General features: G+C 45.0%; 1 protein-coding gene and 1 pseudogene across 5 annotated transcripts in view; one reads left to right on the forward strand and one right to left on the reverse strand.

The window, feature by feature from the left end:
• LOC146352896 (protein CFDP2 pseudogene) overlaps positions 1-23478 on the reverse strand; it is a 1048348-nt pseudogene that overhangs the window by 355498 nt on the left and 669372 nt on the right. The gene's annotated exons all lie outside the window — the stretch shown is intronic.
• SCNN1A (sodium channel epithelial 1 subunit alpha) overlaps positions 3018-23478 on the forward strand; it is a 29768-nt gene continuing 9307 nt past the window's right edge. For 2 of the 4 annotated variants that reach the window (XM_084835128.1, XM_084835130.1), the window contains exons 1-5: positions 3018-3200; positions 8893-9301; positions 9837-10092; positions 14323-14510; positions 22575-22675. In XM_084835128.1, coding sequence (XP_084691254.1) covers positions 8907-9301; positions 9837-10092; positions 14323-14510; positions 22575-22675 — 940 coding nt within the window. In that variant the 5' untranslated portion in view covers positions 3018-3200; positions 8893-8906. The remainder of the gene's footprint in view (positions 3201-8892; positions 9302-9836; positions 10093-14322; positions 14511-22574; positions 22676-23478) is intronic. The other 2 variants (XM_084835131.1, XM_084835132.1) reach the window with 1 other exon arrangement.

A 23478-nucleotide genomic window follows, 5' to 3' on the forward strand; every position in this document is an offset into this window, starting at 1 on the left:
GTAAATGGGGCCCTGACCCCGTCAAGGGCCCGCTGTGACCTTTTTGCATCACACTTTGAGGACAAAATCGCTTGTCTCCGCAGCGAACTTGATGCTGTTGTTAGTGCAGTGCCAGTCAAGGTGTCTGATGCCACCATCTGCCCGATTTTGTGGGATCAGTTCCAGTTGATACACCCTGATGATGTGATCAAGATGCTTGCATGAATGCGACCGACCACATGCCCTCTTGATCCCTGTCCCTCCTGGCTAATAACAGCTAGCTGAGGGGGTATAACTGGGTGGGTCCAGAGAGTGATAAACTCTTCCCTACAGGAAGGGGTGGTCCCTGCTGTCCTTAAGGAGGCAGTAGTGTGGCCACTCCTGAAGAAGCCCACTCTGGACCCAACGGTATTAGACAACTACTGCCCAGTCACAAATACCCCTTTTCTAGGGAAGGTACGTGAGAGGGTCATGGCGGACCAACTGCAGGCATTCTTGGAGGATACTGATTATCTAGATCCATTTCAATCGGGTTTCGTTATCGAGAGAGGGGCAGGGGGAGTGCAACCCCGTTAATTCTGCTCGATCTCTCATTCGCTTTTGATACCATAGACCATGGTACCCTCCTGGATCGACTCTGTGGGATGGGTGTTGGAGGCACTGTGTTACACTAGTTCCAATCCTACCTACAGGGCTGATTTCAGAGAGTAACACTGGGTGACTATTCCTTGGCCCCTTGGCAATTGAGCTAATTGATACTGTAGGGTACCATCTTGTTCCCAGTGTTGTTTAACATCTATATGAAGCCGCTGGGAGTGGTCATTAGGGGATTTGGAGCTAAATGCCATCAGTATGCTGATGACATGCAGCTCCATCTCCCTGTGACATTTGAATCAGGAGAGGCTGTGCAAGTCCTGAATCAGTGCCTAGACTCAGTAATGGGCTGGATGAGGGCCAATAAAGTGAAGCTGAATCCTGGCAAGACAGAAGCCCTGTGGGTGAGTGGTTCCTGGGTCCAGGAGATAGGCTCCTTGCCTGCTCTGGATGGGGTTGACTCCCTCTGAAAGATCAGGACCATAGTCTGGGGGTACTCCTAGATCCATCATTGTCGCTGGAGGCCCAAATGGTCGCGGCAGCTCAGAGTGGCTTTTACCAGCTTCCGCTGGCTCGCCAGCTATGGCCTCTCCTGGACAGGGATAGCTTGACCATGGTGGTACAGGCATTAGTAACCTCACGGCTGGATTACTGCAATGAGCTCTATGTGGGGCTGCCCTTAAGGCTGGTCCGGAAGCTGGAGCTAGTGCAGAATGCAGCACTATTGTCATCATATGCCAGGGCACAAAGGGCTCCACAGCATGAGTTGTGTCCTCCTTGTGACCCATTCCTACTGTAAACTATTACACTGCTTTGTAATACTCACTGCAGGTAGAAAAGACAGAAGGGTTCCAAGTTCATGGAATCCTTGGATGTTACTAGGTGTACACCCACAACGCCCAGTCACCCTTGACACAGAAATGGAAGGGACAGCAGGGAAAGACCAAGTCACATCAGGATGGGTCTGGATTTCTAGTGGCCTCTAGGGGCATCTCTACACCAGCCTAAAATCCTGAATTTGAAGTGGGGCTTTCTGCTTCCATTTTAAATGCAGGATCACAACGACTCCCCTTTTCACCCACTTCCCCTTTCCCCCTCCTTCTCTCCATATCTGAGTCTGCCATTATCTTTCATTGATCTCGCTCCTTTGCTTTCCCTCTTTTCACGGAGGGAACTCAAGCGGAACACAAGGGGGTAATTTGATAGCTCATTATCTGCGATCTATTTAAAAATGGAACAAAGGGCATTTAGTGCAGGAGATGTCCTGGAGGGTCATGGCATCATGTAAAGAGCCCGCAAACGTCCGTGAAAGAGCCATCTCAATCGCAGGATAAAAGCTCCGTGTGAAGAAAGCCTAGGTCCTGGTGCATACCTGGTGTTCTTTGGAGGTGCCAACCAGTGCTTAATTATTCACAAAAATCCCACAGATGTTTTGTGGATATTCAGTGGGCATCATTAATGTGTAACTGAACCAGGTTTTCTAGATCAATTACAAATCAGATGGGGGTAGATGTGGCACCCATCTCTACTGTTACTGCTTTGAAGTCAGCACCACATTTAAATCATATCCTTATGTGCTGCACGACAAAACTGTGGGTGAATGGAAGTAAAGAATTTTGAGTGTTGCTCATGGGCAGGGCTGTTTGTGTCTTGTGCTCCTTCTCCCATATCCAATTTGCCACTTTCCCCCCTCTTATTTGACTGTGATCGTAATGAACAAGTACGCAGCAGCCAGCAATTACAAGATTTTTAAAATGGTGAAAATAGAGCAGGGGTGGGGGGAGCTTTTCCACCCCAAGGCCACATTCCCTTGTGGATAACCTTTGGTGGGGGTGAGTGCCAGCAGTGAGGAGGCCAAAGCCATACACACTGCATTTATACACATCCATCCACACACTCCCCACATTCACATACATCAGTACACACACACCCATTCACACTCACCGTTAACCCACGCTTTCTTTCCTCCCCCCACCCTTTCTGCACCGCTGATCTAGAGGAATGGCAGATGAGCTAATCTCACCCACCTCTTTCAATGCCGGCCACCTTGCCACAAGCCGGTGCAGCTAGAGACTCGGAAACAGGCATGTTACATCTGTGTGCATGAGTAAGAGCAAATGATTCAGAAATGTGCTGTACAGTGAAAAATCAAAGTATAACTACTAGTTATAATTTAATAACATATAAATCCTTTTCAAACATTTAACCAGGATGTCCTGAAGGGCAGACATAGTCTCATTTTCTTCAGCTGCCACCTCCACTCTCTCTTCTCCTTCTGTCATCTTTCCCAACCTTTTCTTCCTTCAGGGGATCACCCAGTGCTGCTGCTGCTGTTGCTGCTGCTGCTGAGGAGACTTTTCTTTCATCCCAGCCCCTCGCATGGGCGGGGAGAGGCAGGGAGGGCAGGAGCAGGACAAGTTGCTAGATAGATCTGGAAAGGAACCAGTTTAATCCCAACCATCAGGAAAAGGGAACTGCCAGCAAGGCAGGGCCAGCCTTCTGAGATCAGGCTAAAGAAAGGACAGAAAGGACCCCTCTTTTGGAGGGGAGACCCCAGCTGCTGGGGGAGCAGACCTCCGGGGAAAAGACACCAAGACCAAAGCATCATCAGAGGCAAAATGCATGAGGTTGGTGCCTGTTGTTTCTAGTCCAGCTTTCAATCAACTTCTTCTGAGGCTTGGTGTGGGGAGGTGGGCACTGTGCACCTGAGAGAGAGGAAGGAGCACTGGGGAAGACAGGATAGTAGGGATGCTTGTGGATAAGAAGAGGCAGGGGGAAGGGTGTGAGGACAGAGTCAGTTATTTTCCACTGGAATAACAAATCATTTCAAATCTATAACTGAACAGGGTTGCCAGTTGTTGTATTTTGTTATTATTATTGGCCCTCCTCCTCTGCCTTTAACAACAGCCAGGCATGCAAAGATTTAGCATGTGAAACTTACCTTTCTCATCATTTTCTCTCCCTGCTAGGAGCCCTCCGCCTGCTAAAATTCTGGCATGGCAGGCTGCTCTCTAAAGGCACGGCAGGGCCAGTGAAAACTGGGGCAACTGCATAAGTGGATCCCTGATGGGTTCAGCCCCACATTCTGATCCCACAATGGGAATATGCCCCCTTTTTGGAGTTTTGACTCCCTGCAAAACATCTTGCCCTCCCTCCCATGAAAGGATGGTATGTAACACACTCAAATACAGAATGTCTCTCCATCTGTCTCCCCACAGCCCGTGTCACGTTGTTTGCCCAGCCACTCTTTTTGGGGGTTACACTGTGCTTTTTATCTCCTGGAATTATTCACCTCTAACTAGAGTTACTGGGTTGTTGGTTTTTTGAGTAATGTTGCTCATTTCATTGTGGTGAGGCTGCCACCTAGGAGCTAATCTACATGAGCATTTTATCCCAGTATTCTACCATCTGGCTCATGCACGGAACACATGTCGTGCACTGCAACCCATTATGCTGATGCTATTTCTCCCTCAATATTCTGTTGCTTCCCAAACCACTTTCATGACGCTTTTTCCAGTGCATGCACTACAAAGAGATGAGCGTTCCACATTTATTGTTCACAGCTCTACCCTGTTCACGTATACAGGGGGGGAGGTTAAATTTTAACACCGAAAGGAGTGGGTGAGGAGAGTCTAACTTTCTCCCCACCCCCCACCACTCTGCACCATGTTGCTGTAAGGAAGTTCCTGCCAGTCTCTCTGGCATACAGGAAGTGAGCCCAGATGACAGAAAAAGTGCCTGAAGTAATAGAGCAAAGTTGGGGGCGGGGGGAGTGAAGGGGAGACACTGAGCTTCTCTTAAATACACCCACCTTGTCATGTTAATATAAGACACATATATACACATGCACATCCTGCTTTATACATGAATAGGGCAGACACATAAATGAAAAAAGATAGCTGACCCCATCACATCTTGTTTGCCTGTTACAGCATTTGGCAACAGCTTGTTCTGCTGTCTGCAGCTGGGCTGTGACCCTGCAAGGCAAAAATGAGTATTTTGGCCAACAGTGGCAATGGTGGGAGTGGAGTGGAATGCCTGGCCTTGGCCAACAGAGAGCTTCCCTGAGTGTGGGAATGAGTGTCTCCTCTGGGTGGAGGACTTGGCTCTTTGCTGTTGTGAGGCAGGGAAAGAGTGTTAGAGCAACACAGTTCAGACAAGACACAGTATTCACATATGGCAGAAGGGGTGGAGGGGAGAGGTGGGAGGCAGTTGCAGGAGTGATACATTCTAACCTATGTTTCCCCTTCCCTTACTTACCTGTATGAGGTCCTTTGTCCTGGAACCCCCAGTTGTTGGAGTGGAGTTTGGTATGTTTGTGTCTGGAATCCCAAGGCAAGGAGCCTGTTAGGGCTCTAGGCAGAGAAATATTAGCAATGGGCTCACGTTCCCTATGTGGTGTGAGGCCAGGCTGTTCATGCACGAGGTGCGCTTTCCCCAGAGTTCCCCCTTGTGAGCACTAAGTGGGCATGACATGAGGCCAGAGATATGGCCCCATGCCATGTGCCCTATCATTGGAGTTATGGTCTCCCTGTGCCCGGTTTATATACTGGTGGTGGTGCTGTGATTGGGTGTTGAATTATGCCATATCCTATGTTCTGTCATGGTAATGTGTGTGTGTGGGGGGGGGGGACAGCAAGAGGGGAAGGCACTTCTGTGTCCCAAAACAAGAGAAAGTGCTCCTGGAACATTTTAAGACAGAAGAAGCATTGGAAGGATTCTTTGCAACACAATTGGAGAAAGATAAGCGGCCCTTGAGGAAGGAAAATCCGTTATGAAATGCATTGGGTATAATAAACTTTTTTTTCCCACCTACCTGAGAATATTTTCTCTTCTGTTTGTGTGTGTGTGTGTGTGGGGGGGTCATAAATGTGGGGGTGGCTATTTTTTTATTTCCCCCTCCCATTGAAGTCAATAGGGAAATTTCCTGTGCCAGGCCTGGAGCTTGTGTAAAGTTACACCTTTAATGGGGCCATGGCCATGGATTTAAGAAGTATAGGATATACTTCCCTGAGCTGTCCACATCCTGCCCACCACTTAGTCCTGTTTCAGCTGTTCTGCAGACATAACTTCACTAACAGAACAGCGTTGCCAGCAGCATCTTACTTGGCATATCTGAGGTCTTGCGCCAGCATAATTTTGATGGCAGTAGCATGTCTGACTTCCGCCAACCCCTATAGCCTCTCAGCCAGCAGATTTTCAGTATAGAGATGTGCCCCAAATTTACTTTTTTACTGTATTTATTTCAAACATTTATATACTGCTTTTCAGGCATATATATACAACCTCTCCAAGCACTTTACAGTAATAGTAAAACAAAACGTCTATTTAAAAAGTTGTTGCCCCTAAGTAAGTTACATAGTTTAGAGGTTAATCTAAGAGGTTAGACTAAAGGATTATAAATAAATGAATAAACACATGTAAATCTATGCAGAGAAGGTGACAAAGCTGGGACAGTTTCTATTTCTGACTCCTATACTTTATTAGGCAACTCTAAGTACTTCTTCAGATAATCTGAAGCAGCATTCATTTTCTCATGGCACTTCAAATCAGTAATGTGGGATTAGCCTTTAAAATATATTTAAGGAATAGCTATGGAGCGAAACACACCAAGGTGTGGGGATAAGGACAGTCATATGTCATGAAGATCTTGATTTTTCACATTGTTGAGTGAGTATATTGTTGTAGATGGATATTGTACCTTTCCTTTCAAACATTTTCTCATCCAAATATTAGCTGATATGGAAATTTCCTATTCAGTCTGCTTTTGTATCGATTGTGTTTTACATTGGCAGTAACATCAGCAAAAAGATAGGTCCCCGGTTCTGAGGAATTACAATCTACATTTCAGCAATGGGGAAAACAAAATGAAACAAAGGACAAGAAAAGGAAGATCAGGGAATGCGAGAGGACAGGTGGCCAAGGTGTATCTGAGCATATGTAGTTACATTACCTGAACTTTGTTTTAAAGATGGAGATGAGGACTAAGGGCTTGAGCCAAAGACTTCATGGGAAACGGGTTTTCTGTACAGATGGATGGATCAGTCTATTTCTGGTCCATGTCCATTTCACATGTGTTAGTTCATAAATCCTGTTTCCAGTGCAAATTTTGGGGGTGGGGATCTGAACACAATGTGTACTTTTGATAATATTTTCTCACAAAATATGCATTTATAAATGTATGTTATCCTGTTGGAGTAAGGGGCACACAGTATTATATTCCATAACCTAACCTGTAAAGAAGGCTCTCAGAACTGATTGAGCAATGAATGTGACACGGTAGATGCAAAGAAGTGTGCTTCAGCCCTTGCCCTTGAAGAACCAAGATGTGTTTTCAACCAAGTATAGAAAATTCAAGATGTCACATAGTAGTAGTAGCATAGAGGCTAGACTGCAATAGTGTGTGCACTAACCTAGGAATAAGCCCCAGTGAACACCATCAGACTTTAAGGTAATATGCATACAATCAGGCTGCATATCAAGACGGGACTGACTGCGCATGCAATGTAAGCCATCACTGTGGGCAGCAAATGTGAGGGTTGCCTGTGAAGCAGCAGGCAATCGAAGAGGTGTGCCCTATATGAATTAAAACTTCCTTTGATTTTATTTTAATAACAGATGGGACAGTGGGAAATCAAGCAAAACTCATATCATTTCACCACCTCTCAAACACGTAGTAACTAACACATTTCAACATGTTTTCTATACATTTGTTTACCTAAAAATGATAGTTGTTAGTCTTATACATTACAGTGTTAGACATACGTTAGTTTGCAAGAATCAGACACAGAACATTTATCACAGTAACCCCATAATATCATATTAATAGCACTAATTTTATGTTAATGCCTCCATAACCCCAAGGCTACAATATAGAGTAAACCGCCAGCGGATTGTGCTTTGCCCCAAGGAACCCCTGGGGACCTAGATGGATCTTTTTCTCTGGATGTCTGTTTCTTTTCCATGGGTCCTGGACTTGCAGTGTTCTGTCAAGGCCTTGTCCATGCAGTCTCATCCATACAAAACAAAAAATCCCCACACAGAGAAAACAAGCATGTCAGAGAGAAGGCTAGGCTACATGCATTTGCTGGAATGCTAGTTTACTAGGAGAAGGGGAAAATACATACTTAGGAGCATTCCATACTTAGGAGCATTAATTTCAGCTCTAGATTGAAAATAGAGCTGAAATTAATCCCTTAATATTCACTGAGTAGTCTCTAAAAAGTTGCTAAATTAGCTATTTGATATCGCTATTTGACATTGATGATATTTGAAATCAAGTATCAAATACTAAAATAAAATATACAAGTCAAATATCAGGAACTGAATTCAGCATTTGATATTTGACAGTGAACTGGTTCAGATGACATGACAGCCCACTGTGGTTTAATTTACCTGCAAGCAGCTGCGGCGTGTGCCAGCTGCCATTATGAATATGCAAGCCCAGGGCCAGGGTTCCCGAGGCTTGTCATGTCATCCGAACCAGGCCTGCAGAGGTTATTTGCAGGTTAAACAAACCATGGTCTGTTTTAGGGTTATGTGAAGGTTGTATAACCCTCCAATAACTCCCACTGGCCGGGTTCAGACAACACAAGCCACAGCAACTGCTGGCTGGGGCTTACATATTCATAACGGCAGCCAGCACATTAAACCACAATGGGCTGTCATGTTGTGCAAACTGACTCACTGTTTGCCAATTGACACATCATGGTATTTGCTGTGTGATAGCTGACATGCAGTGGATTTTTTCATAGATACTTGAAAGTTAGAGTGCAGTAGTATATAATATTTTGTGCAGTGTTTACGTTTTTAGCACTATAAAAGGAATAAATATTATTTCATCAAATGTGATAGCTGACATGCAATACTACATAGTATTCTGACATTCAGGGGGGTATAGCCATGTTAGTCTGAAATGCATCTGATTCTAGTCCACAAAAGCTACTTTGTGCCATAATGAATGCATTAGTCTTTGAGGTGTACAATACTTGATACATTTCTGTCACACAGTATTTAATACATTTCTGAAATTTCTTCTTTGATGTCTCCCAACATCAAAACAATCCAGAGACAGCAAGAAGTCTCTCGCTGCAGTCATATGCACACTTCCTTGGGAGCCAGTCCCATTGAATTCAGTGGGATTTACCTCTGAGTAAGCACGCAAAGGCTTGGGCTGTAGGGCACTCTGATTTCCAAAGCTGAGGTACAATTTCATACTCAAAATGTGAATCCAAATTTTGAATTCAGAATTTCACTTTGACAATTGAATGGTGACATGGGAAGTGGCAAATTTTGAATATTTGTGAATATGCCTTTCAGCTCTAGTTGCAACCATGAATGCTGAAAACCCACCAGAATTCAAGAAGATAGAACAGCTCAAACTGGAGGCTGTGCAGCAGAAAATGAAGGCAGCAGCAGAGATGGAAGGGGAGAAAAAGGAAGGAAGTGATGGTCTTTTTGAGTTCTTCACTTCCTACCAGGAGCTTTTCCAGTTCTTCTGTAACAACACCACCATCCATGGAGCCATCCGGCTGGTTTGCTCGAAGAAGAACAAGATGAAGACTGGCTTCTGGTCAACACTCTTCTTCCTCACCTTTGGCCTCATGTACTGGCAGTTTGGAATTATCTACAGAGAGTATTTCAGCTTTCCGGTCAACCTGAAGTTGAACTTCAACTCTGACAGGCTTACCTTCCCTGCTGTTACACTGTGTACTCTCAATCCCTATAGGTAAGCCTGGTGGTGTTCCTGGTGGTAGAGTATACTGTGAGGTTGGGCTGACTTCAGTCTTCCATGGTCTACATCTCTGCCCCGCCAGCCCCCACCCCCGTGTCTGTGTGGTCCATTGATGTTTTGGCTGTATAAAGCAAGAGTTAAAATTCAGATCTATTAATAGTTAAAACTGTGTTATGTGATCCCGAGTATGTACTCTTGCTTTAGAACAACTTTCCTCAAACTGGTGCCCTCCAAATAGTTTGGGTTTCAACTCCCATCAGCCCCAGCCAGCACAGCCATGGTTCAAAACATCTGGAGAGTACCAGGTTGGGAAGGCTGCTTTAGAAATAGGTTCCTTGTAGGATCAGATCACAGGTGCTGTACACCTGTTCCAGCAGTGTTTGTAAGAATCCCAATGCGAGGTGACCCACCAAAGATTAGCCATTGGTCCACTGGTGGACCATAATCTACCTTCTGCCCACTTACTGTATCCCTGAAGATAAGTGTGGAGACATTGACCCTGGACCCCCATCCCTCCATCTTTTTTTAGGTACAGTGCTCTTCAGAAGGAGCTGGAAGAACTGGATCAGATCACCCACCGGATGCTAATGGAGCTGTACAAATACAATATGTCCCTGGAGCAGAGTAACTGGATGGCCCAATCCTCCCGAAAACGCAGCTACAGAAGCCTGTACCACCATGTTCAGCGCTACCCAATGCATAGACGTAAGCGTGACAGCCAGGCCAGCATGGAAGACAACAATCCCCAAGTGGGCAAAGATGACTGGAAAATTGGTTTCGTCCTGGTAAAGATGGCTTTGCCTTCTTTTAGCTCCCTCTCTGTTTCTCCCTCCCACCTTTTGTCCTATACCCTTTCCTTGCATGATTCTCCACCTATTATTGCTTTGAAGTCCCATATTTGTGCTGGACCTAGGGAAACTGGAAAGAACACCCAGGGCTGTCCCTCTCCTGAATTCTCTCTGCTACCTCCATGCTGCAGGATTGTTTTTCCTTAGACCACTCTGTAGATTTTTACCACCTAATTCCCACAGTTCTTGTGATGGCAAGTAACCAAACCAAACCAAACCCTGCTTGCATGGTGATGAGATTGCAAGTACAAGCCTTCTGCTGTGGTACCCAGGTGGCAAGGTATGTTTCCACCTATGGAAGCACTATTTATTAAGACTGGTTTTTGTTTTGTTTTTGCTGGTTGATTGATTGGTTTTTCACATTTTGGCCTCTACTAGGCCCTCCAGGAGGCTCACAAGGAGATTTAGAGGAAGACTATGTCTTTGGGATCAGGACCTCACCTCTTAGCAATAATGCCACAGGAGAATATCTATTCACATCTTTGAAAGTTGAGTTCTCATTCCACTCCAAAATGTCTTCTGCAGAATTTGAAACAGGAAACAGTCAGCATTCCCATAACTTTGCACTAAGAGTTGCAAGCATAGTATAATGCAGTAGCTGTGACAACCCAAGCAGGGCTTGTAATGCTGTATGCCAGAGAACCTCCTCCCCTAAACATTCAAGTGAAGCTAAGTCAACAGAGGGATGTGCTGACTGAAAAGTCCATAGGGTTCTGCATAAGCTGGCCATCTGCAGCTGACCTTCCTTCTACTGCCATGCAAGCAGCCCGGCATGACAGCCCTTGGTTGGCTGCATCTCATGGAGAGGATCTTTGGTATCATCAGTGACACCAAAATTCAGGCAGGGATGAAGTCCAGTCACCAGTGTAATGCCACAGTTGCATCTGCAAAGGGTCTCTTGTGCCTCCAAATATGTAGTGCTCTGCTGATGCATCATTTCATGGTTACTAGCTTAAGGGTGCAATCCTATCCATGTTTAGACAGAAAAAAGCCCTACAATGCCCAGTATTCCCCAGTCAGCCATTCTGGTTGGAGAATGCGGGGGTTTGGGGATTTTTTTCTGTCTAAACATGCATAGGATTGCACCCTTAAGCTTCTCAAATGATGCAAATTCTTCTCAAATGATGCAAATTCAGGTATTTGCAACATTTGAATGTCACGGGTCATTAGAGAAAGTAAATGACACTTTTTACCAACAAAAATGATTTTTACACTTCGATAGTTTCACCAGGGACCTTTTTGGTTTTCTGAAATTGTATCTACACTGCAAGTTTATATCAGTTTTATACCTGTGTAACTGTCATGACGTACCCCCCAAATCCTGGGAACAGTAGTTTGAGGGCACTGACACTACTCTGTTTCACATAGGCTTGAACAGAGTACACTAACCCAAGAATAGACCCCCTCCATCTCAGTGTGTGCCAGTCGCTGTCTCAGTTCCAACCTTGCTGCATTGAACGGCAAGGTCTAAACAGGAGTTCTACTCGCGTTTGCTTGAATGCGAGTACAACTTTCTGTGTAATCAGGGACCCTGATTGTGCAGAGTGTTCTACTCATGTTCAAGAGAATTCAAGTAGAAATTCTTTTCAGACATTGCAGCTTTACGTGGCAAGGTCAGAACTGAGGGGTGGTGTGGTGTGCACTGGGATGTAGGGGGCGAAGCTGAATGCCTGAACTGGGCTATAGTGGTCTCTTCTTGTTGTTGTTCAGTCGTTCAGTCGTGTCCGACTCTTCGTGACCCCATGGACCATAGCGCGCCAGGCCTTCCTGTCCTGCGCTCTCTCCCGGAGTGTGCTCAAGTTCATATTCATTGCATCGGTGATGCTATCTAGCCATCTCATCCTCTGCCATCCCTTTCTCCTTTTGCCTTCAGTCTTTCCCAGCATCACGGTCTTTTCCAGAGAGTTTTCTCTTCGCATTAGATGGCCAAAATATTTGAGCTTCAGCTTCAGTATCTGTCCTTCCAATGAGCACTCAGGGTTGATTTCCTTTAGGATGGACTGATTGGACCTCCTTGCAGTCCAGGGGACTCGTAAGAGTCTTCTCCAGCACCACAGTTCGAAAGCATCAATTCTTCGGCGCTCAGCCTTCCTTATAGTCCAGCTCTCACAGCCATACATTGCTACTGGGAAAACCATAGCTTTGATTAGACGGACCTTTGTCGGCAAGGTGATGTCTCTGCTTCTTACTATGCTGTCTAGGTTTGCCATAGCTTTCCTCCCAAGGAGCAAGCGTCTTTTAATTTCATGGCTACAGTCACCGTCTGTGGTGATCTTGGAGCCCAAGAAAATAAAATCTGTCACAGCTTCCATTTCTTCCCCTTCTATACGCCAGGAAGTGATGGGGCCAGATGCCATGATCTTCGTTTTTTTAATGTTGAGTTTCAAACCAGCTTTTGCACTCTCCTCTTTCACCCTCAACAAGAGGCTCTTGAGATCCTCTTTGCTTTCTGCCATTAGGGTGGTATCATCTGCATATCAGAGGTTGTTGATAATTCTCCCGGAAATCTTAATTCCGACCTGTGATTCATCCAACCTGGTGTTTCTCATGATGTACTCTGCTTATAAGTTAAATAAGCAGGGTGACAATATGCAGCCTTGTCATACTCCTTTCCCAATTTTGAACCAATCCGTTGTTCTATGTCTGGTTCTTACTGTTGCTTCTTGACCCTCGTACAGGTTTCTCAGGAGACAGGTAAGGTGGTCTGGTATTCCCATCACTTTATGAATTTGCCACAGTTTGTTGTGATCCACACAATCAAAGGCTTTAGCATAGTCAATGAAGCAGAAATAGATGTTTTTCTGGAATTCTCTTGCTTTCTCCATGATCCAGCGAACGTTGGCGATTTGATCTCTAGTTCCTCTGCCTCTTCGAAACCCAGCTTGTACTTCCGGTAGTTCTTGGTTCGCATACTGCTGAAGCCTAGCTTGTAGGATTTTGAGCATCACCTTGCTGGCATGTGAAATGAGCGCAATTGTGCGGTAGTTTGAACACTCTTTGGCATTGCCCTTCTTTGGAATTGGAATGTAAACTGACCTTTTCCGGTCTTGCGGCCACTGTTGAGTGTTCCAAATTTGTTGGCATATTGAGTGCAGCACTTTAACAGCATTATCTTTTAGGATTTTAAATAGCTCAGCTGGAATACTGTCATCTCCGCTAGCTTTGTTGTTACTAATGCTTCGTAAGGCCCACTTGACTTCACTCTCGAGGATGTCCGGCTCAAGTTCAGTGAGCGCACTCTCATGGCTATCAGGGACATTCAGATCTTTCCTGTATAGTTCTTCTGTGTATTCTTTCCACCTCTTCTTAATCTCATCTGCTTCTGTTATGTCCCTGCCTTCTTTGTCCTTTATCATGCCTGTCTTTGCACAAAACGTTCCCTTGAGATCTCCGATTTTCTTGAAGAGATCTCTAGTCTTTCCCATTCTGTTGTTTTCCTCGATTTCTTTGCATTGTTCATTTAAGAAGGCCTTCTTGTCTCTCCTTGCTATTCTCTGGAACTCTGCATTCAGTTGGATATATCTTCCCCTTTCTCCCTTGCTTTTCGCTTCCCTTCTTTCCTCAGCTACTTGTAAAGCCTCCTCAGACAGCCACTTGGCTTTCTTGCATTTCTTTTTCTTTGGGATGGATTGAGTTGCTGCCTCCTGAACAATGTTACAGAACTACATTTCCCAGGATTCCTTGGGTCAGGGGAATAAATGGTAAACCCATGTATCTGTAGTTTAGCTATACTAAAAAACCCAAACCCACCCTACATGTCTTATAACCATCTTGCTCGTGACTGAGAAGATTTGAGCTTCTCCTGGTGCCCCAACATTGTATTTTCATCAAGCATTTGAAGTGCTACTTTTCTCCATGGCCAGGCAATACCATTATTAGGACTAATGCAATGTGCACAAAATTATGGGTAAGCTTTTGAAATCTTCAGATCTCTTTGTCAGGCAAGATTACAAAAAGCAAGTGGAGAGAGAGAATTGCAGGGAGAAGTTGACATGAGGCTGAAGTCATGAAGTCTGCATGGTCAGAGCCTTAAGATGGAGTGGAGTTTTCTCTGTGTCCATTTGATATTTATGTCCATTGTTTTTCCTGTAAACAGGGATGCCTGCCCTTCCCACCAATTTCCCTTTTGTCCTGGGAGTGGCTTAACAGGATTACTTTTCTTTACAGTGTAACGAAAACAAGACAGACTGTTTCCACCAATTGTACTCCTCAGGTGTGGACGCTGTACAGGAGTGGTACAGTTTCCATTACATCAACATCCTGGCGAGGTTCCCTGACACCAAGGCCTTAGATGAGTCCAACTTTACAAGCTTCATCTATTCCTGCCGTTTCAATGAGGCGACGTGTAATAAAGCGTGAGTCCATGCCGCTTACAGGCCGATGTAATTCTTGATTCTAACCTAGTTCTCACAGTTTTATTTAGGTAAGGAACAATCGTATGGCCCCTACATGGCATTGGGGGGGGGGGAATAGGATTTGTTGGGTTCCTGAATCTGAGCTCCCTGTCCCCTCTCTCTCACAACCGGCATGGAGAGAACCAGCATGTAGAGAACTGTGCCGGCTGCCTGGAAGGAAAAGCAGCGGTTCTGTGGGCGTGGAGGAAACTGGGGAGGCCGGCTTATGAACTTTCTGGCCTCCCCAGCCTCCTTCCCTTCCACTCCACAGAACCCCACCTAGATGGGCAAAAAAGCAAATTAGCAAAAAAAGCAGAGTGGGAGGAGCATGGAGGCAAAGATTGCCTCCATGCTCCTCCCACTCTGCATAGAATGTCTGTCAGGCTCCAAGTTTTGAGGCTGATGGGCATCCTGATAATATTGCACCCTTAGAAGATCTCTATCCCATCTTTCCATCATCGATCTAGGTGGCACTCAGTGTCAATGAAAAAGCATTTCAAGTAGCAGATAAAGTGCTGGTTCACTTTCCTCCCTCTCTGTTGTTAATGCACTCTCATCCAAGGAATCAAATTGTGTATTATTTGGTGTAAAAACGGGGGTGTTGGTGCAAAGGGGTGCTTTGTTTTTCAGCATGAGCTTTACCCCTTCTGCCCAAATGGCAAGTTCTGTGCCAGAACTGTAATGGCCCTTGGGTGTGGTTAACATGGGGGTGAGCTTACCTACTCAACTTGCAGTCCGCCCTACGTCTTGTTCTCCAATGCACTTCTGACTCCAAAGCTTCCACAGCATTCTTTATTGATATCTACATGAGAGGAGACTGACTCCTGAGGAGTCATGCACCGGACTGCCTGGTTCCAACAGCCACACAACAGAATGGAGAAGGGGCCCCACCCAGGCCTCCAGAAAGGAAAGGGAAGCTAGCAGCTGCCAGCTTCTTAAAGAATATATACACATCAGAACAACAAAAATCCCATGAAATTCAGCACAGCATTAATCTCTAGCGTTAAAGGTGAGAAACAGGTTTACCATCTCACCTGCTGTCTGTAAGAACCAGGTTTCTACTAAGAAGTTCTAGAATTCCCACCCAAAGCCAATGCAGGGCTAGTTTCCTTTGTTTAACACTAGATCCCAGGGGTGTCGTTAGTAATAGGCTTACCTGGGCATGGGCCCCGGATCTTTTTTGAGCAGTGCCCCGGATCTTTTGAGCTGTCCTAATTGCCATTTTTTAACATTTTCCCATTGACTTGCATTGGAAAATAGAGACGGCCCTAACTTTTTTAGTTTGTGTGATAAATATATGACATTTGGTGATCTGGTAGCCCCCATGGAGCTGATTGAACCTACCAAATTTCCAGCAGTTAGGTCCAGTGGCTTTTGTGCTAGTTACAGGTACATTTTGCTATTTTCAAGAAAATCTGTCAAAGCAAAGAGCTATAATTTTTTTGTGTTTCCACATAAGTGCATGGAGTTTGGGAATCTGGCAGCCCCTATAAAACTGTCTGAATCTGCCAAATTTCAGACAGTTAGGCTCAGTGGCTTTTGTGCTAGTCACAGGTAAAATTTGCTTTTTTCAAGAAAATCTGTCAAAGTAAAGAGCTATAATTGTTTTGTGCTTCCACATAAGTGCGTGGAATTTGGGGACCTGGCAGCCTCTCTGGAGCTGGCTGAACCTGCCAAATTTCAGACAGTTAGGTCCAGTGGCTTTTGTGCTAGCCATGCATAAAGTTTCCTTTTCTCAAAGACTAAAACAAAAAGTAAAAACTGTCAAGCCACACAGGGGATTAGAGATCTTAATCAGAAGCTGTTTAAAGTGACTATTAGGAGGTCACTATCCCTAATCTCTGGTGTACATGGTTTTTTGTTTTGTTTTGTTTTTTGTTTTGAGGTGCAAAAAAACCTCTTTCCCTCTACTTTTCCGCTCTTACATGCCCACTGTTGGGAGCTTGCTTGCAATTAAATTTTGAAGAGGGAGACAGAATGGAAGAAAGACCTCCATGTGAAATACTGGTGCTTCACACAGCATCTGATTTCAATGCCCCAAACTGGAACCTTTGGTTTCTGCAGAAGTTTAGTAGCTTCAGTACAGCAAAGGATCCGATCAGTCTCCAGAAACTTCTTTCTCCCCCTCCACTTTAATTTCTCCTAAATAGCTGTAGGACTAGAATTATTCCAAAAGGAAGGTTAGGACTATGTCGCGTCATGATCGAGGAACTGCTGAGGTTTTTAAATAGGTTCTAGAGTTTAAAAAAAGCTAGAAAAAGCCCTCAGCCACCTCACCGCATAAAGTTAATTTAAGTAGTGCAATCCTTACAAACCCTCCACAGCCTCCTAAATTTCTCTGAAGTATTATGAAAGGAGCCACTTGGCTTAAGGAATTCCCCCCTTCCCCCGCATTTCCAATCACCATTCTTCTTTTCTTCTTCCCTCCCCTCCCCTATCCTGTTCTTTCTTTCTCTTCTTTATTCCACCCAGGGCATATCTTGGGGAATTCTTAAAGAGAATTCTCTTCCATGGTCAAGAGAAGTTCTGAACTGTATTTGACTTTATACAAACAGACAAGAGGGTTGGTTTTTCTCCTTCTCCTCACTCAAGCCTTTGAGAAAAGTAAGTTCACATGGCTGCAGCAAAACAAATCTGGGGCTGTTTTGTTTGTCTGTTGCCATTATCCAGCAATAGGAAGGGCTGTGGCTCAGTGGCAGAGCACATGCTTGGCATGCAGAAGGTCCCAGGTTCAATCCCCAGCATCTCCTGGTAGGGCCAGGAAAGACTCCTGCCTGAAACCCTGGAGAGCCGCTGCTGCCAGTCAATGTCAACAATACTGCGCTAGATGGACTCAGTATAAGGCAGCTTCCTATGTTCCTATGAAAAGAAGGCTTTAATTAAAAAAATAAGAAATAAGTTCTGAGTTGTGAGCATGGTACTGCAGGCTTAATATAGTGCCTACCCAGTTCCAGCTAATGAATTGGCTACCCTTTCAGTTCAGTCCTTTGCATGTTTTGTCATTGGGGGGTGGGGAGGGGGTTTGCATGAACTCTAGCTTCAGTGGTGAGGAAAAGGCACTTAGTACATGCTCAGAGTTTCTCCATAACTTAGCCCTAGTTTTGCAACCTGACTCATTGGCTAAATCCTGGTGAAGTCTTGGCATAAATGAAGTTATGGGGAGGAAGATACACTGAGAGCTTGTGCATAACAAGGAGGAGGTAGAGGAAAGTTGCACAAAACAAGACAGCTGTTTTTATGAAGAGTTGCTGGAGGATGGTAGGATGAGGAGGGATGGTTGCATGGAGGGGAATAGAATTGGTAGGGGGAGAATGGAAGTGCTCAGTGGTGAAAGAAAAGCATTCTGCAAATACTCAGAGGCACTCTGTATTTAAGAACATAAGAAGAGCCGTGCTGCATCAGACCAAGGGACATCTAGTCCAGCATTCTGTTCACACAGCGGCCAACCAGATGCCCACAGGAAACCCACAAGCAGGACATGGGTGCAATAGCACCTTCCCACCCACATTCCCCTGCTAACGTCGGTGAAATGTAAATAAATTCTAGTAATTCTAAATTTGCATGCATGTATGTCCTTCAGAAACTCTGCAAGTTTTTTGCCTGGGGGACACCTCTAATGACCTGTGCATTTTCATACAAATTTGCCCAAAAACTATTGGGAGAAGGGGTGAAGGGAAGGGAAAGCAAATCACTCTCTCCTCCAAACTGGAGAACTCCCCTTCCACATGAACTGCTGCACCTATCCTTCTGAAACTTTGCTGGTTTCTTACTTAGGGACACATCTAGGCTGTCTGTAATTTTCAGAAGAATGGTCCACAAGGAACATAGAGAGAGAAGTATGTCCTCTTTTGGAGACCTCAAAATGTCAAGGCCATCCCTGCACAAAACCCCTTGTGGCTAGCATTCTGAAATTTGGCAGGCATCATCTCCTCTGATGGGGCAATGAATCCTGAAATTTTTATCCAATTCTTCCAAGGAATAACAATGGTATTGGTAGTTCCCTTTAAAACAAAATCAAAATACAAACCCTGCTCCTAATTTTCTGACATTGGGCAGATGTAATCCCCTTCTAGGGGGCTACTATGCCTGAAATTACCATCCAATTCTGACCAAGAGAAAAAAGTTACAGGTTTTTGTTCCTAATTTCCCATGGTAGTCAACAGGAAGCATAAAGACTCATTTTTCCAAACCTTGACTTGGGTTTGGTGCTGAGCTGAGGTGGTCCGACTACAAATTGGCCAGAGCAGAAGCAGGAAGTTTTTGAAAATGCTGAATCAGGGTGTGAGTCGAAGTGCGGTGGGGGGTCAGTGCACACTTCTTATGTATGTATGTATGTGTGTATGTCTCTATGCACACACATAAGGACACCACATGCACACACCACACACACACATATATATATTAGAGGTCTGCTTAGACTCGGAGAGATATATAGATATATAGAGATTTATATATGCACGTGTAAATTTGTGTTATGAGCCTGTGCCCCAGATCTTTTAAGAACCTAGGAATGCTCCTGCTAGATCCCAGAATGTTAAGTTATCACAAGGCCTGTTCAGATATTCTTTCCATGCACTGACTAAACCCATGGAGGGGGGAAGGGGATTGCACCTGCTAAATCTGCCCCCAACCTCTGTGTTTTCAGTGGAAGATCAGAAAGGGGCCTCTATCTGTGTACCTCTGAACATGCATCGGCAGTACTACATCCAGTGAATAGGAACCCTGATTGCACTGGGTTCCCATGTGAAAGAGACTACTTACATACTGCTGTTTCCATGTAGAATCCCATTTCAGGCATTCTACTGAATGGTCAAAAGTCTGTGGTGGGGCCAGTGGGTGGAAATCCCCCTTCCTCTGCCACCCGTTCAATCAACACTTGGAGAGCAGAATTTTGTGGAGGAGGAGCTAGATCCTTCCCAGAGGGTCATTTTAGTCTTGTAGTCCAGATGCCCCTTATGAATTCTTGTCTCTTCTGTTTAAGGGGTGTCCACACTGGCTGACGTCTTTCTGTATTTTGTTCTAGTAAATGTTAAGTTATGCTTGAGCAGTCCACAAATACTATATATCCTGACCTGCTTTGCAATCTATGGATGGGATTTTAGTTGGGCTTGCATTACATTTTCACTCACTAATAGGTTGAAGGAATGAAGTTTTTCTCTCTCTTCACTCTCACACAATGTTTACCTTTTTCATATGCAGTTCACAGTTGCTTTTCCCTCTGGATTTGCAGCATTGGTACCATTGGACTGTTTTGAAGGTCAGGGGCTTCCTCAGCCAATCCCAGCCAATTAGGAATAATGTAAATTTATATTTTGTTTTATTTTATTTCAATGAACAATTCTAAGGTAATTACAATAAAAAAGAAAAATACAATAACAATAAAATAATAAAACAAAAATAATAAATAAAACACAAGTCCAGACAGAACAGCAGAGTTAGATCTCAATAGATGTGAAAGAATGTTAAAAAGTCTGGATTTTTTTTTTTTAAAAGCATTCACCTAGTAATGGATGGAGATCAAGATAAGGATCAAGCAAATCTCATCAGGGAGTGAATTCAGTAATTGGGGCACCACAGTTGGGAAGGCCCTCTCCCCAGTTGCCAGGCAGTTGGGTTACCTGGAAGAGTGCCTGTGCAGAAGATCTCAGTGCAGGTGAGGTTTGGGCCAGTTGATATGGGAGATGTTTCCTGATGTACCCAGGCTCTAAGCCATGGGGGGATTTTCAGGTAAGTACCTGTACTCTGAATTGTGCCCAGAAATGGACTATGCGCTAGTGGAGTTCTTTGAACACTGGCAGATGCATTCCTAACAACTGGTCCAAGTTAATAGCCCAGCAACTAATCATTTTGTATTAATAGCAGTTTGCAAGCGGTCTTACGGGGAGCCCTACATAGAACGCATTGAAGTAGTCTAGCCAGGAAGTTAACGTCACCTTGATTAAATTGATGACATCACATAGTCACACAGTAATCAGATTTCGCTATTTGACGTCACAAAGCCAGATCAGAGTGAGGGCAGTGTTTCCTGTCCTCGCTCTAAGTGGCTGAACATGTTAAACCTTGTTTTGCAGGCTCCCTTGGACAACTGCCAAAATTAGGAGAACGGGGAGGGTTTCATTGTGATATGACATTTTACCAAAACATTGTCTCCATTTCTTTTTAGCACTAGTGGTTCCCCCCCCCCCTAAAATCAATATCTTAGAACATGGATATTAACATTAACAAAAGTCATTTGGGTAAATGTTTTACAACTCTGTTCCTTTCAGCCACTGTCCAACCCCTACTCCCACCACCTTTATCAGGCCTGTTGTTGTTTTTAAACCTCGTTATGCACACATTGACCTACTCACCATTTCACATTTCTGAATATATTTATTTTACATAAATATATCCAAGACTCATATTTCAAAAGAGCTGAATTGCCGTATAGAATTGAGCAATGTCTATCTAGAGTGGCAGAGTCATGGAGGACTGGAAGGACACAGGTGCAGAGAGCAGCGTGTCACGAGGACACAGGGGTGGGGGAGAACGAAAGAGCTGGTCCCACTTACGACCAGAAGTGATTTCTGCGAAGCAGCTCCGTGTGCAGTTTTGGCAACTGCAGTCAAGAATAGGCCTCTTCTGCCAAAATGGGTGTGGGTGGGTTTGAAATTGCCCAGTCCTTGTGAGGAGCCACTTCCTACGTAGAAAGTTGCCCACAGTGCCCCCCGGAGGCAACCCTGCTGCGGAGGCCAGCCTGCAGAGCCTGTGACCCACCAAGCCAAACAGCCCACCAGCCATGTATCCAGGCCTGCTGCCCGGTGCTTGACAACCAGCCCCCTCCCGCTTGTTTTTGCCGTGCCAGGCAAGCGGCAAAACCAGGAAGTTTCTCAAATCCCAAGTGGGTTTTCTTTGGCTTGGTGATAATCAGGCTGCCGTGACCATAGTTAAACAAGAGTTAGCTACGCTGGTTAGATCTCTTGTCTGGAACAAAAATACCCTTTATTTCAATGCAGTTGAACCTTGGTTGTTTGGGGTCCAGCTGGCTTACAAACAAGCCATCTTCAGTTCCAGTGGTTGTTTGCAGTTCTTGATTAATTAACCTTTCTCTAGCCTTTCTTTCACAGCTTGTGTGCCCTGTCAGATGAGCCACTGACTAACCTCTGCCCTCCCCCCGATCCATCTGCTGCTGACACCAGGCATCATCATGGGTGTTGTGAAACACTACTGAAAGCTCATTTATCCTTGTTTAAATTTGCATTGCATTTAAGCCATGCTGATCTGTACCTGATGCTGCAGTCACTTTATTTACAGTGTAGACACAGCTTGTGGAAGGTCACCTCCACCCCTCTTGTACATGTGTATCTCATTTTGGAAGCTCTTCATCTTCTCCAGGAAGATTACTATGTGCATCTATCAGGGTTTCCCAGGGAAATGGTCCTGTTACAGGGTCATCACAGGCACACTTTAGTTACCTTTAACTGGGCCAACTAAAAACTTACCAGATAATGAACAGGCCCTTGGGTTCACCTGGCCTCTTCTTCAGGCTGGATGCTGTGGGTGGGAGAAGAGAAAAAGATGTTGCAGGGCATGATGAAAAGCTCAAGTCAACAATTTGTAATAGTTTTAAGATGGGAGGGAAGGAAAGAAAGTGCACAAGACCTTAGATTGCAGCAAAGCATGCTGGGGTGAAGGAGCAAAGGCTGCTCTAACCTAATTGAATTTGGAGAATGCCTCCTCCATTCAAGCTTAAAATGATTACAAGCTGCAGTCTTGGGCCTTTCATCACAACCAGCAACAACATTTTTCTTTCTTCTTCCATCCCTTTTTAAGGGATTAACAGCCAGTCTGAAGAAAACTTCTCATACTCAAAAGCTCACTTGCTACTTCGTGATTTATTTATTTTTAGTTGGGCCCAATAAAGGTATTATGCTACCGTTGGTGTTTGAATTTTTTTTTCTAGTGGACCAATACAGTTGCCTATATTTCTTGTTCACCTTTCTTAATAATTCAGTTAACCCGAATGCTGTGTGTCTCTTCTCTCAGGAACTACACACATTTCCATCACCCTATTTATGGGAACTGCTATACATTCAATGATAACAGCAGCACTCTGTGGATGTCCTCCCTGCCTGGGATCAATAATGGTGAGCATGTGCACAGATGGTGGGGAAGGATGTCGGGGGGGGGGCTCCTTGCACTGCATCCTTATCTCCCTTTGTCCCGTGGACCATGGCCAACAGCTAAGGGAGCAATCCTATTGGGATAGGCAGCCGCCTCTGAAGTCGGAGGCGACCACCTATCCAATGCAGGGTGGGCGGAGCACGGAGGGGATCTTCTCCGTGCCCCAGCCACCCTGCACTCATGGCTCGACAACTGATTTTGGCTGTCTAGCTGTGGGATTTCAGAGGGGGGAGGGAGGGGGGACGATGCATAGGAAGGATTGTATTGGTACTTCCACACTCCCCGTCCCCTTTTGCCCCACTCCGCACTGCTTATCCAAGTGTGGAGCCCGGGGACAATCCACGCTATCTATGAGGGGGTGGGGGAGGGGCGGGGAGGGGCTTTCCTGGGAACCGACCTTGGAGCACTGGCTCTGAGCTCACTTCCCAGAAACCGAACAATCCTATGGCCATCTAGCCGCTGTCCAGTGGCCATAGGATTGCGCCCTAAGAGCTGCTAAGGACGGGCTATATCAGACAGAAAGTAATCTCTTCTGTTGATTTCCTATAATATACGTATGCTGCAGTCCTTCACTCAGCCAAACTAGGCTCCCCTTTGCCTAGGCCTGGTTCACTCAGAAGAGATGGTAAAATTGTGGATTGCTCAGCTTCAAACTACAGGGTAGGGAAACATGTGAGTAAATGCTTCCTCACAGGAGAAAAACATCCTGCACATAGAAAATTTAGCAAATCAAAGCAGCTCAGCTACAACTTTAAGTTGTACATTT

This window comes from Heloderma suspectum, chromosome 2 (assembly GCF_057233095.1).
Source record: "Heloderma suspectum isolate Gila_16-S chromosome 2, 16-S_ref, whole genome shotgun sequence".
Lineage (NCBI taxonomy): Eukaryota > Metazoa > Chordata > Lepidosauria > Squamata > Helodermatidae > Heloderma > Heloderma suspectum.